Source organism: Eschrichtius robustus, chromosome 8 (assembly GCF_028021215.1).
Source record: "Eschrichtius robustus isolate mEscRob2 chromosome 8, mEscRob2.pri, whole genome shotgun sequence".
Lineage (NCBI taxonomy): Eukaryota > Metazoa > Chordata > Mammalia > Artiodactyla > Eschrichtiidae > Eschrichtius > Eschrichtius robustus.
In genome coordinates, this window is record NC_090831.1 from 85,955,001 (window position 1) to 85,967,767 (window position 12,767).

Genomic DNA, 12,767 nt, shown 5'->3' on the forward strand with positions numbered 1-12,767 from the left:
TTTGAGAAGATAAACAAAATGATAAGCCATTAGCCAGACTCACCAAGAAAATAAGGGAGAAGACTCAAATCAATAAAATTAGAAATGAAAAAGGAGAAGTAACAACTGATACTGCAGAAATACAAAGGATCATGAAAGATTACTAAAAGCAACTATATGCCAATAAAATGGACAACCTGAAGTAAATGAACCAATTCTTAGAAAAGCACAACCTCCCAAGACTGAACCAGGAAGAAATAGAAAATGTAAACAGACCAATCACAAGCACTGAAATTGAAACTGTGATTAAAAATCTTCCAACAAACAAAAGCCCAGGACCAGATGCCTTCACAGGCAAATTCTATCAAACATTTAGAGAAGAGCTGACACCTATATCCTTCTCAAACTCTTCCAAAATATAGCAGAGGGAGCAACACTCCCAAACTCATTCTACAAGGCCACCACCATCACCCTGATACCAAAACCAGACAAAGATGTCACAAAGAAAGAAAACTACAGGCCAGTATCACTGATGAACATAGATGCAAAAATCCTCAACAAAATACTAGCAAACAGAATCCAACAGCACATTAAAAGGATCATACACCATGATGAAGTGGGGTTTATCCCAGGGATGCAAGGATTCTTCAATATACGCAAATCAATCAATGTGATACACGATGTTAACAAATTGAATGAGGAAAACCGTATGATCATCTCAATAGATGCAGAAAAAGCTTTCAACAAAATTCAACACCCATTTATGATAAAAACCCTCCAGAAAGTAGGCATAGAGGGAACTTACCTCAATATAATAAAGGCCATATATGACAAACCCACAGCCAACATCATTCTCAGTGGTGAAAAACTGAAACCATTTCGTCTAAGGTCTGGAACAAGACAAGGTTGCCTATTCTCACCACTGTTATTCGACATAGTTTTGAAAGTTTTAGCCACAGCAATCTGAGAAGAAAAAGAAATAAAAGGAATCCAAATCAGAAAAGAAGAAGTAAAGCTGTCACTGTTTGCAGATGACATGATACCATACATACAGAATCCTAAGGATGCTACCAGAAAGCTACTAGAGCTAATCAGCGAATTTGGTAAGTTAGCAGGATACAAAATTAATGTACAGAAATCTCTTGCATTTCTATACACTAATGATGAAAAATCTGAAAGAGAAATTAAGGAAACACTCCTATTTACCATTGCAAGAAAAAGAATAAAATACCTAGGAATAAACCTACCTAAGGAGACAGAAGTCCTGTATGCAGAAAAGTATAAGACATTGATGAATGAAATTAAAGATGATACAAACAGATGGAGAGATATACCATGTTCTTGGATTAGAAGAATCAACACTGTGAAAATGACTCTACTACCAAAAGCAATCTACAGATTCAGTGCAATCCCTATCAAACTACCAATGGCATTTTTCACAGAACTAGAACAAAAACTTTCACAATTTGTATAGAAACACAAAAGACCCCGAATAGCCAAAGCAATCTTAAGAAAGAAAAACGGAGCTGGAGGAATCAGGCTCCCTGACTTCAGACTATACACCAAGCTACGGTAATCAAGACAGTATGGTACTGGCATAAAAACAGAAATATAGATCAATGGAACAGGATAGAAAGCCCAGAGATCAACCCATGCACATATGGTCACCTTATTTTTGATAAAGGAGGCAAGAATATACAATGGAGAAAAGACAGCCTCTTCAAGAAGTGGTGCTGGGAAAACTGGACAGCTACATGTAAAAGAATGAAGTTGGAACAATCCCTAACACCATACACAAAAAGAAACTCAAAATGGAGTAAAGACCTAAATGTAAGGCCAGACACTATAAAACTCTTAGAAGAAATCATAGGCAGAACACTCTATGACATAAATCACAGCAAGATCCTTTTTGACCCATCTCCTAGAGACATGGAAATAAAAACAAAAGTAAACAAATGGGACCTAATGAAACTTAAAAGCTTTTGCACAGCAAAGGAAACCATAAATAAGACTAAAAGACAACCCTCAGGATGGGAGAAAATATTTGCAAATGAAGCAATTGACAAAGGATTAATCTCCAAAATTTACAAGCAGCTCAATATCGATAAAGCAAACAACGCAATCCAAATATGGGCAGAAGACCTAAATAGACATTTCTCCAAAGAAGATACACAGATTGCCAACAAACACATGAAAGGATGCTAGACATCAGTAATCATTAGAGAAATGAAAATCAAAACTACAATGAGGTATCACCTCACACCGGTCAGAATGGCGATCATCAAAAAATCTAGAAACAATAAATGCTGGAGAGGGTGTGGAGAAAAGGGAGCCCTCCTGCACTGTTGGTGGGAATGTAAATTGATACAGCCACTATGGAGAACAGTATGGAGGTTCCTTAAAAAATTAAAAATAGAATTACCATACAACCCAGCAATCCCACTACTAGGCATATACCCTGAGAAAACCATAATTCAAAAAGAGTCATGTACCACAATGTCCATTTCAGCTCTATTTACAATAGCCGGGACATGGAAGCAACCTAAGTGTCCATTGACACTTAGAAGATGTGGCACATATACACAATGGAATATTACTCAGCCATAAAAAGAAACGAAATTGAGTTATTTGTAGTGAGTTGGATGGACCTAGAGTCTGTCATACAGAGTGAAGTATGTCAGAAAGAGAAAAACAAATACTGTATGCTAACACATATATATGGATTGTAAAAAAAAAAAAAAGGTTCTGAAGAACCTAGGCACAGGACAGGAATAAAGACGCAGACGTAGAGAATGGACTTGAGGACACAGGGAGGGGGAAGGGCAAGCTGGGACGAAGTGAGAGAGTGCCATGGACTTATATGTACTGCCAAATGTAAAATAGATAGCTAGTGGGAGGCAGCAGCATAGCACAGGGAGATCAGCTCGGTGCTTTGTGACCACCTAGACGGGTGGGATATGGAGGGTGGGAGGGAGACAGAAGAGGGAGGAGATATGGGGATTTATGTATATGTATAGCTGATTCACTTTGTTATAAAGCAGAAACTAACACACCTTTGTAAAGCAATTATACTCCAATAAAGATGTTAAAAAAAAAAAGAAAAAGACTGGAGTGAGGGGAAGAGTGGGGAAGCTCCAAGGGGAATGATATGACAGCAGAAAATACCAGGGTGTTTGCAATGCACCAGGGCAGGCATACTCAGTGTATTTTATTCCTTATAGAAGTGAAAAGAGTGTGACTAGGGGAATGAGAGCAGATATATTCTTGAATTCTGGCTGAGGATGACAAATTGAAGTTAAAAACCAATTTAAAGAGGTAATATATTTATAGAATTTGTCAACCATGGGGAATATAAATAAATATTTCACATGCACGTATCGTATTACCTTAAGCTCCTTAAGCAAAAAGACTAAGTTAATTTTTGTACCCCCAACATTTCTTTCTTTATGAAATTGCACATAATAGTTGTTCAATAAATGGTGAACTAAATAAAATAGGTAACTTTGATCTCAAAAAGTGTACAGTCTCTTTGCAGAGACTGAATAAAGTCATCTGGAAAGTTAAATAAGGGTACATGGTTGTATGTATTAAGTGCATAGTAAACTGTAGAATTCTCTATATAAATTCAGAGAAATGCAATGTTATGAGGTGCTTAAAATTGATAGATAATCTTTGGATTAATTGCTAAAGTTCCAATCCCTGCTCTGTTACTAACTGGCTAGATGACCTTGCAGATTATTTAAACTCTTCTGTCACTAGATTTATTCTTCTGTAAAATGGGGCTATTGTTATATAGCCAGTAGCCTATTGGGCTGTTGAGGTTTAAACAAGAGAGTGAATGTGAAGTGCTTTAGATAGTGATTGGCACATATAAGGCTTCTACAGATGGTAGAGAAATAAAGGTTTCTTGGGGTAGGTGAGACTGAAGCCAGATCCTGAAGAATAGGTAGAGTTTAGACAATTGGGGAAGAAGGATATATATCATGAATTATAGGTCTGACATTTAAATTGCTTTGTGACCTTTGGCAAGTCTCTGAAATTCTCTGTGCCTGGTTTTCCTTCTTATAAAAAATGGGTTGTTGTAGTTAATAGTGCTTGATGCATAGCTGGTGCTCTTATCATAGTTGCTCTCACCATAGATGTGGTTATTGTCACTGCTGTCATCATCATTGTCATCATCATCAGGGTAGGAGATAGACAAGACTTTGGCTGTCTTGGAGCTGATGTGTCAGGGAACGGAGGGAACCAAGGTTTATAATTGGGGAAGGGTCTTATTGCAAAATCTCTCTTCAAATGAAAGAACTATTAGAAAAATAGAAAACTTTGATAACGATTACAGGGATTTAAGCTGGCTACTGTGTCCAGGATGTGGGCTTTCTATAGAATAAATTTTATTTCACATCAATTTTTTGAAACAAACTAATGATACCAGGTTGTACTTTTGCAATGGCTGTTTTCTTACCTTTTTTTTTTGTTATGTTTGTTTGTTTTTTACCTTTTGAGTAAAGCTCTTTTTAGAAGGATCCAAATTTTGTGTTTTTACCATACTGAAACCTATTATAAGATACATAGTTAAAAGGACTGTGCAGCTTGCTGCTGTGACCACATACCTTTGGAATGAGCTTTGAAAATGTTAAGTTGTTGATGCAGAAAATCACGATAAGGCAGAATTATTTTTTTTTTTTATAAACATTTTTATTTTATTTTATTTTATTTTATTTTATTTTATTTTATTTTATTTTATTTTATTTATTTATTTATCCATCCATGGCTGTGTTGGATCTTCGTTTCTGTGCGAGGGCCTTCCCCAGTTGCGGCAAGCGGGGGCCACTCTTCATCGCGGTGCACGGGCCTCTCACTGTCGTGGCCTCTCTTGTTGCGGAGCACAGGCTCCAGACGCACAGGCTCAGTAATTGTGGCTCACGGGCCCATTTGCTCCGTGGCATGTGGGATCCTCCCAGACCAGGGCTCGAACCCGTGTCCCCTGCATTGGCAGGCAGACTCTCAACCACTGCGCCACCAGGGAAGCCCCAGAATTATTTTTATTAAGCCAGTAGAAATTGTATCTATATTCCAAAAAAGAAATCCTTGTCCTTTTGGTATTCATGTCAGAGTTAGTGATAATTCATGTAGTTTCTGCTACTAATTATGTGTTAATAAGCCTTTTCCTTAATTATTTTTTCTCCTTAGAACGATATCGCATCCAGAGTGAACAATTTGAGGATCTTTGGCTCATAACAAATGAGCTTATTATGCGCCTTCAGGAATATTTTGAAAAACAGGGAATCAAAGATTTCGCATGTTCTTTTTCTGGATCTATGCCCCTTCAAGAATATTTTGAGTTGATCGATCATCATTTTGAGGTGTGTATGATCATAACCCGTATCATCTGTAATTTTTCAATATATGAAAGAAAGATGCTAAGAGGTAAGGATTCTAGTATACATGCTATTAGGCAGTGTACGTCAAGTTGTTATTCTTATGTGGATGGTGGGGTTGTGAATCTGTTCCTGCCCTCTTGCCCAGTTTGTGATCAATTGCAGGCTTTTACAGAGTGGCTGCCTGGAGCTGTGGTCTGGCCTCAGAACAGAGCTGGTTTAATTCTCCCACATGGGGATTTAACCTTTGACCCCAATAACCCAGTGTTAAAACTATTTGAGCTTATTGGCAGCCATTTGGCTAACTAATTCTAGCAGGCCATAAATGAGGTGTGATTATAAAGTAAAGTGATTTTTCCTTTTCATTTTTAACAAGCACACCAGAACTTCTGCATCTGAATGAGGGTTAATCACATAAAATATTCTCCAGTATCTGGCACAATGGGTGCTTAGTAAATGCTGAATGATTAAATGTCTAAATTAATGAGATCTGACAGTGACTTTGTTGCCTGGATATGTTTGCATTTCTTCTTTGGAAGTACCTTCAGAGCCTGTGTTAGATTCTCTTGAGTATCTTGAGGGTGTCAAATCTTCATCCTTTGAAGATTGATTTGATATTTGGAAATAGTCAGGAGTCATGTTTTGTGAAAAAAATTGGACAATGAAAGTCATTGTTTTAAGTCCCATGTGTTAAAAAAAAATTCACCAGGCTCTTCTTATTTGCCTATAAGTAGACCCTGTAGGGAATTACAAAGAGGAATTTCAGAACAAGTTTGCACTTTATTTAAGGAAACATTGGTTCCCTAGAGTGGCTACTTTTTAAGGAATCAATAGGTTTTTGCATTTCAATTTGTAAACTATGGTGCATGTGTGTGTGTGCATGCGTGTGTGTGTGTGTGTTAGTGAGAGAGAGGATGAGAGAGAGAGAGAGGGAGAGAGTGAGAGAGAGAATACGTCATGTAAATTGTCATTCACATGAACATTCTACTTAATGTTCAGTCCCTTGAACATTCTAAGAGCATTGACTTTAACCTACAAATAAAGACTTCTTTGAATACAGTGTGAACATAAAGGGAAAATTTCAGTGCATACCATCCAATTGCAGATAACACGTCATTATCAAATAAATTGAATTTATTTGGGTCTTCCCTCATCTAAGCTGATAATATTGTATAGGACAGTATACTTTGATCAAATTGTGGCACCAAAATCAATAGTTCGGGAAATGTGTTTAGGTACGCTAAGTATTGAGAACCTTTATAATTCTCTAGAATATATCTTAAGAAATTCCTGCTTCACTGTGCAAAACTGGGGTCCAGTGACTTATGGAAGACAGTCCACAGAAAGACTATACTAATTACCTATTTGTAATATTTAAAATCGAAAATATTAGATTCTAACTGACTATGTTTGACATACAGTCTGCCTCCCTCCTCCCCGCCTTATTTGCTGGCTAGTAAATCCCTGGAGTTTCTACCTGAGGGACATTTCCTTTCTGGGGAGGGACTTAGGGAATGTGGTGAACTATAGGCACTTTTGTTACACAGTTAGAAAGGGCTTGCTTATACTTCCTTTGCTCTCTGGCCCCGCTCCACTTATTTTTTTTTAATATGACTTTAAACTTTGAATCAAGGTGGCTTTTGGAATCTAAGTGTCGCTTAGTGTAAGCTCCATGAAAACAGGAATTTTTGTCTGTTTTATTCATTGTTGTAATTCCTAGAGTCTAGAACACTGTGTGGCACTAATATCAATAAATATTTGTTAAATGTTGAAATTCTGACGTGAAAACATTTCAATCACTGCTGTTTTGTTACACGTTCAAAGGAATGATAACCTGGCTGATGTCTCAGTTTTGAGAATATTTAAAAAATATTTTGTTTCATGAATTGAGGAAATAAAATATTATAGCAGGAAATCATACAATTAAAAGGGTGAATTATTGATAACTCTAATATTCTTTTTTAAAAATTTAGTTGTTATATCACTTAACTTTTGGTAATGAAAGGTTTTTTTTTTCCTTCAAGAGAATATTCTTTGATTTAGTTAGCTACTTAATGCTTCTGAAACTGGGGTTAAAAGAAGTTAATAAAATTCCAAGTTTTTTTTCCAATCATGTGTCTGTTCTCCATACATGCACTGAAAAGGTAAGGAAGTTTGGTTTGATATCAGAAATGTAAACTATAATATGTTTGATTTCTGAACATTTTGAATATGGTATTTACTTCAGAACTAGTTATGACTGTTTTGTTAAGTTGAATTAGCAGTTCACATGATCTGGGTTCATGGAGTGTTCCCTATGACTTTGACTAGCTTTCTTTATTTTAATAATATTAAATTCAAAAGTTATGAGAAGAGTTATACTGAAAAGAGTCATTTCTGATTCTCATCCTCCCACTATTCAGTCTCCTCTTTGGAGGCAATTTTTGGTGTACAGTTTCTTGTTACCTTTCTAGAACTATTCTATGCAGTCACAACTATGTTACTATATAGATTAAAAAAAATAAGTGAATGATATTCTGTATTTCTTTTTTGCTTTGTTTCATTCAATGCATCTTTGGCTAGCATTGCTTATCAGTACCTGGTGGTCCTGCAAAGTCCTCTTTATTTATTCAACCTGTTCCTCTATTGATGAGTATTTTGATTATTAACATTATCTTACTATAATAGCAACAGAAAAAATCCTATAATGAATATCCTTGTGTGTACATTACTTTTTGCAAGCTCACCCCTAGGATAAATTCCTGGAAGTGGGATTGCCAGGTCAAATGCTGTATGTTTGAGAGCTATTTGTATTAACTTTTCTGTGAATTTTGCCCACTTTTCTATTGGATTGTTGCTCTTTTTCTTACTCATTTGTTTGGGTTGTGGTCCTTTTTCATCAATTTGTAGATGCTTTCTAGATATTATAGGCATGTTTTTTTGTCTCTGTGGTTATTGCTATTATTTTTTGCAGTTTGCTGTTTGTCTTATCACTTTACTTATAATGTTTTTCTCTACTTTTTTTCTTAACCACGTAGAATTAAAAAAATTTTTTTTAGTTAGTAATTTATCAGGGGTGTGTGTGTGTGTTTGCGTATGTGTGGCTTTTGACTTTTGACTTATAAAGATCTGTCTCATGCTAAGATTATTTTAAAAAATATAATTTTCTAATGCTTTGTTGTGTTTAAACTTTTGATTCCTCTGCAGTTGATTTTGCTGTAAAGACTGGGGGAAAAATCCTTATTCCTTTTTTCCCTTATGTATTTAATCAGTTATCACAAACATTTATTGAATGATCTATCTTTACCCCAATGACAACTGGACCATTTTTACTAAATTTCCATTTGACCTATTTCACTGTATCATCTATGTATTCATGTATCAAATATCACACTTTTAATTCTCTTAACTCTGTAACACACTTAAATTTCTTCTTTACTCTTTTCAAACTTCTATCGGCATTGCCAGTATCCTTAGACACGTTTTGTTGTGCACATTTAACCTGAATTAAAGAAATTCTTCATTGTAGTTGCGGATAAATGGTGAAAAATTAAAAGAACTCTTATCTGAAAGAGCTGTACAATTTCGGGCCATTCAACGCCGGCTGTTAACAAGGTTCAAAGATAAAACACCTGCTCCTCTCCAACACCTGGACACCTTGCTAGATGGAACTTACAAGCAGGTTAGTATAATAACAGTGATAGTTTTATACTACTGGATATAATTTTTTCCCTCACCCTAGAGTCATGCACCAGACTATCAAGATAAGGTATTTCTTTCCTATGTATTATGGAGCAGCAAATAGCACACAAGCTTTAGAGTCAGAATTTAAAGTCAAGCTCTGCCACTTTCTAATTATGTGACCTTGAGTAAATTAGATTAGATCCGTCCATATTTTACTTCCCAGGGTTGTAGTGAGGATTTTCCATCATTTATGTGAAGCAGCCAGCTTAATGCCAGGCACATAGGATATGCTTGATAAATAGTAGCTATTAGGATTAGTGTTATTATTGGACAATTCTTGGTACATCCCATAATTACCATCATAATTCTCAAATTGTCTTACAGAGCAATTGGATTACACTTCTAGTTTTATGTCAGTTGATGTTTTGAGATGGAATTCTTTTTTTAAAATTTATTTTATTGAAGTGTAGTTGATTTACAATGTTGTGTAAATTTTTGCTGTACAGCAAAGTGATTCAGTTATACATATATACATTCTTTTTCATATTCTTTTCCATTATGGTTTATCACAGGATATTGAATATAGTTCCCTGTGCTATAGAGTAGGACCTTGTTGTTCATCCATTCTGTATATAATAGTTTGCATCTGCCAATGCCAAACTCCCAATCCATCCTGCACCACCCCCTTGGCAAATACCAGTCTGTTCTCTACGTCTGTGAGTCTCTTTCGTAGGTAAGTTCATTTATGTCATATTTTATATTCCACATATAAGTGATATCATATGGTATTTGTCTTTCTTTTTCTGACTTACTTCACTTAGTACGATAATCTCTAGGTCCATCCATGTTGCTGTAATGACATTATTTCATTCTTTTTAATGGCTGAGTAGTATTCCATTGTATATAGGTACCATAACTTCTTTATCTATTCATCTGTCATTGGACATTTAGGTTGTTTCCATGTCTTGGCTATTGTGAATAGTGCTATGAATAGTAGGGGTGCATGTATCTCTTTGAATTATAGTTTTGTCTGGATATATGCCTAGGAGTGGGCTTGCTGGATCATATGGCAACTCTATTTTTAGTTTTTAAGGAACCTCCATACTGCTTTCCATAGTGGCCACACCAACTTACATTCCTACCAACAGTGTAGGAGGGTTCCCTTTTCTCCATACCCTCTCCAGCATCTGTTATTTGTAGACTTTTTAATGATGGCCATTCTGACCGTTGTGAGGTGGTGCCTCATTGTAGTTTTGATTTGCATTTCTCTAATAATTAGCGACGTTGAGCATCTTTTCATGTGCCTGTTGGTCATGAGATGGAATTCTTAAATAGCCCTTTGTTCTAAATCAAAAAGACTATTTTCTTCCTCTTCCTGATTCGTCCTTCTACCAGTGGTTTATCATTTGCATGACTAGGGTGTTCTGAGTCTCACTCTTAAGGTATTATGTCTTCAAAAACCATTCAAAATTATCATCTCAGGCTTGAAATAATAATTTTTAAAATTCAAATTTCATGGGTAAGGCCTCTGCCAGTTCCACTATAAAGAAGTCAGCTTTGAATAACTGCATTATGTCTTCTCATATTTCTATACAATATCACTGATCTGTTTCAAAATCAGTGTTGGTGATATGAATATTCTGTTGATTTTTTGATTGAATTTTTTTGTTGAGATAGTTGTGTATTCCCATGCAGTTATAACAAAAAATACAGCTAAATCTCATGTATCCTTTACCCACTTTCTTCCAGCAGTAGCATTTTGTAAAACTGTAGTATAATATCACAACCAGGGTATTGACATTGATAAAATCTATAGATTTTATTCAGATTTCCACAATTTTACTTATACTCATTTGTGGGCGTATTAAGTTCTATATAGTTCTATCACACATGCAGGTTTGTGTATCCACCACCACATTCAAGACACCAAGCAGCTCCATCACACAAGACTCCCTCATGTTGCCTTTTATTAACAGAACTCCCCTCCCGTCCACTGCTCTCTACCACATTCTGTTGTTTTTGAAAGAACGAATCAGGTATTTTTTTTTATAGTTGGCTTTTCTAGAGGAAAGAAAAATAGCTTACCATGTAAATATCAATAAATGTGTTGATAATACATTTGCTTCTTGAAATTTTCATGGTTATTTGAAAATTAGTAGCAATTCGAGGGACAGTCTATAGCAATAGTAGGGTATTGGAAAGAACACTGGGCTTGAAGTCCAAAGACCCCAGTTCTGTCACTTATTAGCTATGTGGCTTTTGGCAATTCCTTTACCTTCCCAGAACTTCAGTTTCTTTCTATAAAATGGAATAACTACTCACTGTGTTGTTACAAAGATTCTGTTCCATAATGGATGTAGAAATGCTTGGTAAATTATTCTACAAATATAGACTGCCAATTTCTTTTGTGCTGGAGCAATTATGTGACTCTTAGGTTAGTAGGCACTAACACTCTTTCTGTTCCAGACTTCTTTTTTCTCTCTTCGGTACACTTTTTGTTTTGGTTTTTCATTTTCTTTCTTTTTTTCCTCCTCCTTCTTCTTCATATCTCTTTGATGACCTATCTCATTCTTAGGTTTCCTGCCACACCTGCACTTGGGGCTGAAGAAACGCTGAATCTTATCTTTAATGGTGCTGTATCTTTTTGTGGACACAATGGCAGAGGGGTCTTTAAAGGGGTTTGATGAGGATGCTTGATTTAATGCTTTCCATATTTTCTATATAGCAAGACTTTCTTTGTCTTTTATGCATTCTCAGTTCTGGCGTTTATTTTTTTCTGCTTAACTCCAGGTTGGGTTTTTCCATGATTTTTAATATGGACAAGATGATCAAAACCATAGAGTTTTGCTTGAATCTATGCGTTAAGTCTCCATTCTTTTTAGATCAAAAAAGAGAATGAACAAGCTTTTGAAAGAAACATATGAATACTATAAGAAATTTGAGTTAGTTTTAATGCAATTTACTACTCAGTTTTATTATATATATTAAGATTATACAAAATGCTAACTTCTCGAACTTAGTTCTTTATCATCTTCTCCGAAATATAATCACTTTTGTATGTTTTTGTGTCTTTCTAGACCTCTTTGCATTCAAAAACAAAATGTTGTTTTGTGAGGCTAAAAAATTCATAAATAGTATCATACTATACGTATTAGTCTGCCTTTCTTTTTTGTTTTGCTTCCAACAGTATGTACTGGAGCTCTTTTCACACTGTGTAGATCTACTTCTCTATTTGTAATGGCTGCATAGTATTCTGTAATATAGACATTCTGTAGTATGGAAAAGCACAGTTTATTGAAAGATAAATCTTAAAAATAGTTTTAATGCTGAGTCTAACCCTGAGAAAAATCCCTTTTAGACAATTCTATTGTGACTAGACAGGTGTATGACATACCTCACTATCACATACCTTTGGTTTAGTGTAAACTTATCTTTATACTTTGCCTGGCTAGGGGGCAGATTACTTGGATGATTTACTTGGCAGATTAGCCAAGCCCATGAAATAATGATTTGTGCTAGAGCCTGCTCTTACTCTCCATGGCATAACACCATCGCATGAGTGTCACTAGATTTGTAAAGTGTTTTTCTAATGTGTCAGTTTAAAATTAGTTCTGCTACCTATGTGGAGTCCTTGTTTTCTCATGTGCAAGGGGCTTTTAATTTTCTCTTTTCTGTGGATCTTAGTGCCACTTTAGTTTTAGTTGGATAAGCATTCTGAGCTGTGCATTGATAAACTTACTTCCTGTC

At 35.6% G+C, this 12,767-nt stretch overlaps 1 protein-coding gene across 4 annotated transcripts in view; it reads left to right on the top strand.

Moving 5' to 3' along the window:
• Positions 1-12,767, top strand: part of BBS9 (Bardet-Biedl syndrome 9) — a 469,951-nt gene that overhangs the window by 248,963 nt on the left and 208,221 nt on the right. For 3 of the 4 annotated variants that reach the window (XM_068549287.1, XM_068549288.1, XM_068549289.1), the window contains 2 exons: positions 5,170-5,342; positions 8,866-9,018. In XM_068549287.1, the coding sequence (XP_068405388.1) occupies positions 5,170-5,342; positions 8,866-9,018 (326 nt within the window). The remainder of the gene's footprint in view (positions 1-5,169; positions 5,343-8,865; positions 9,019-12,767) is intronic. The other variant, XM_068549291.1, reaches the window with a different exon arrangement.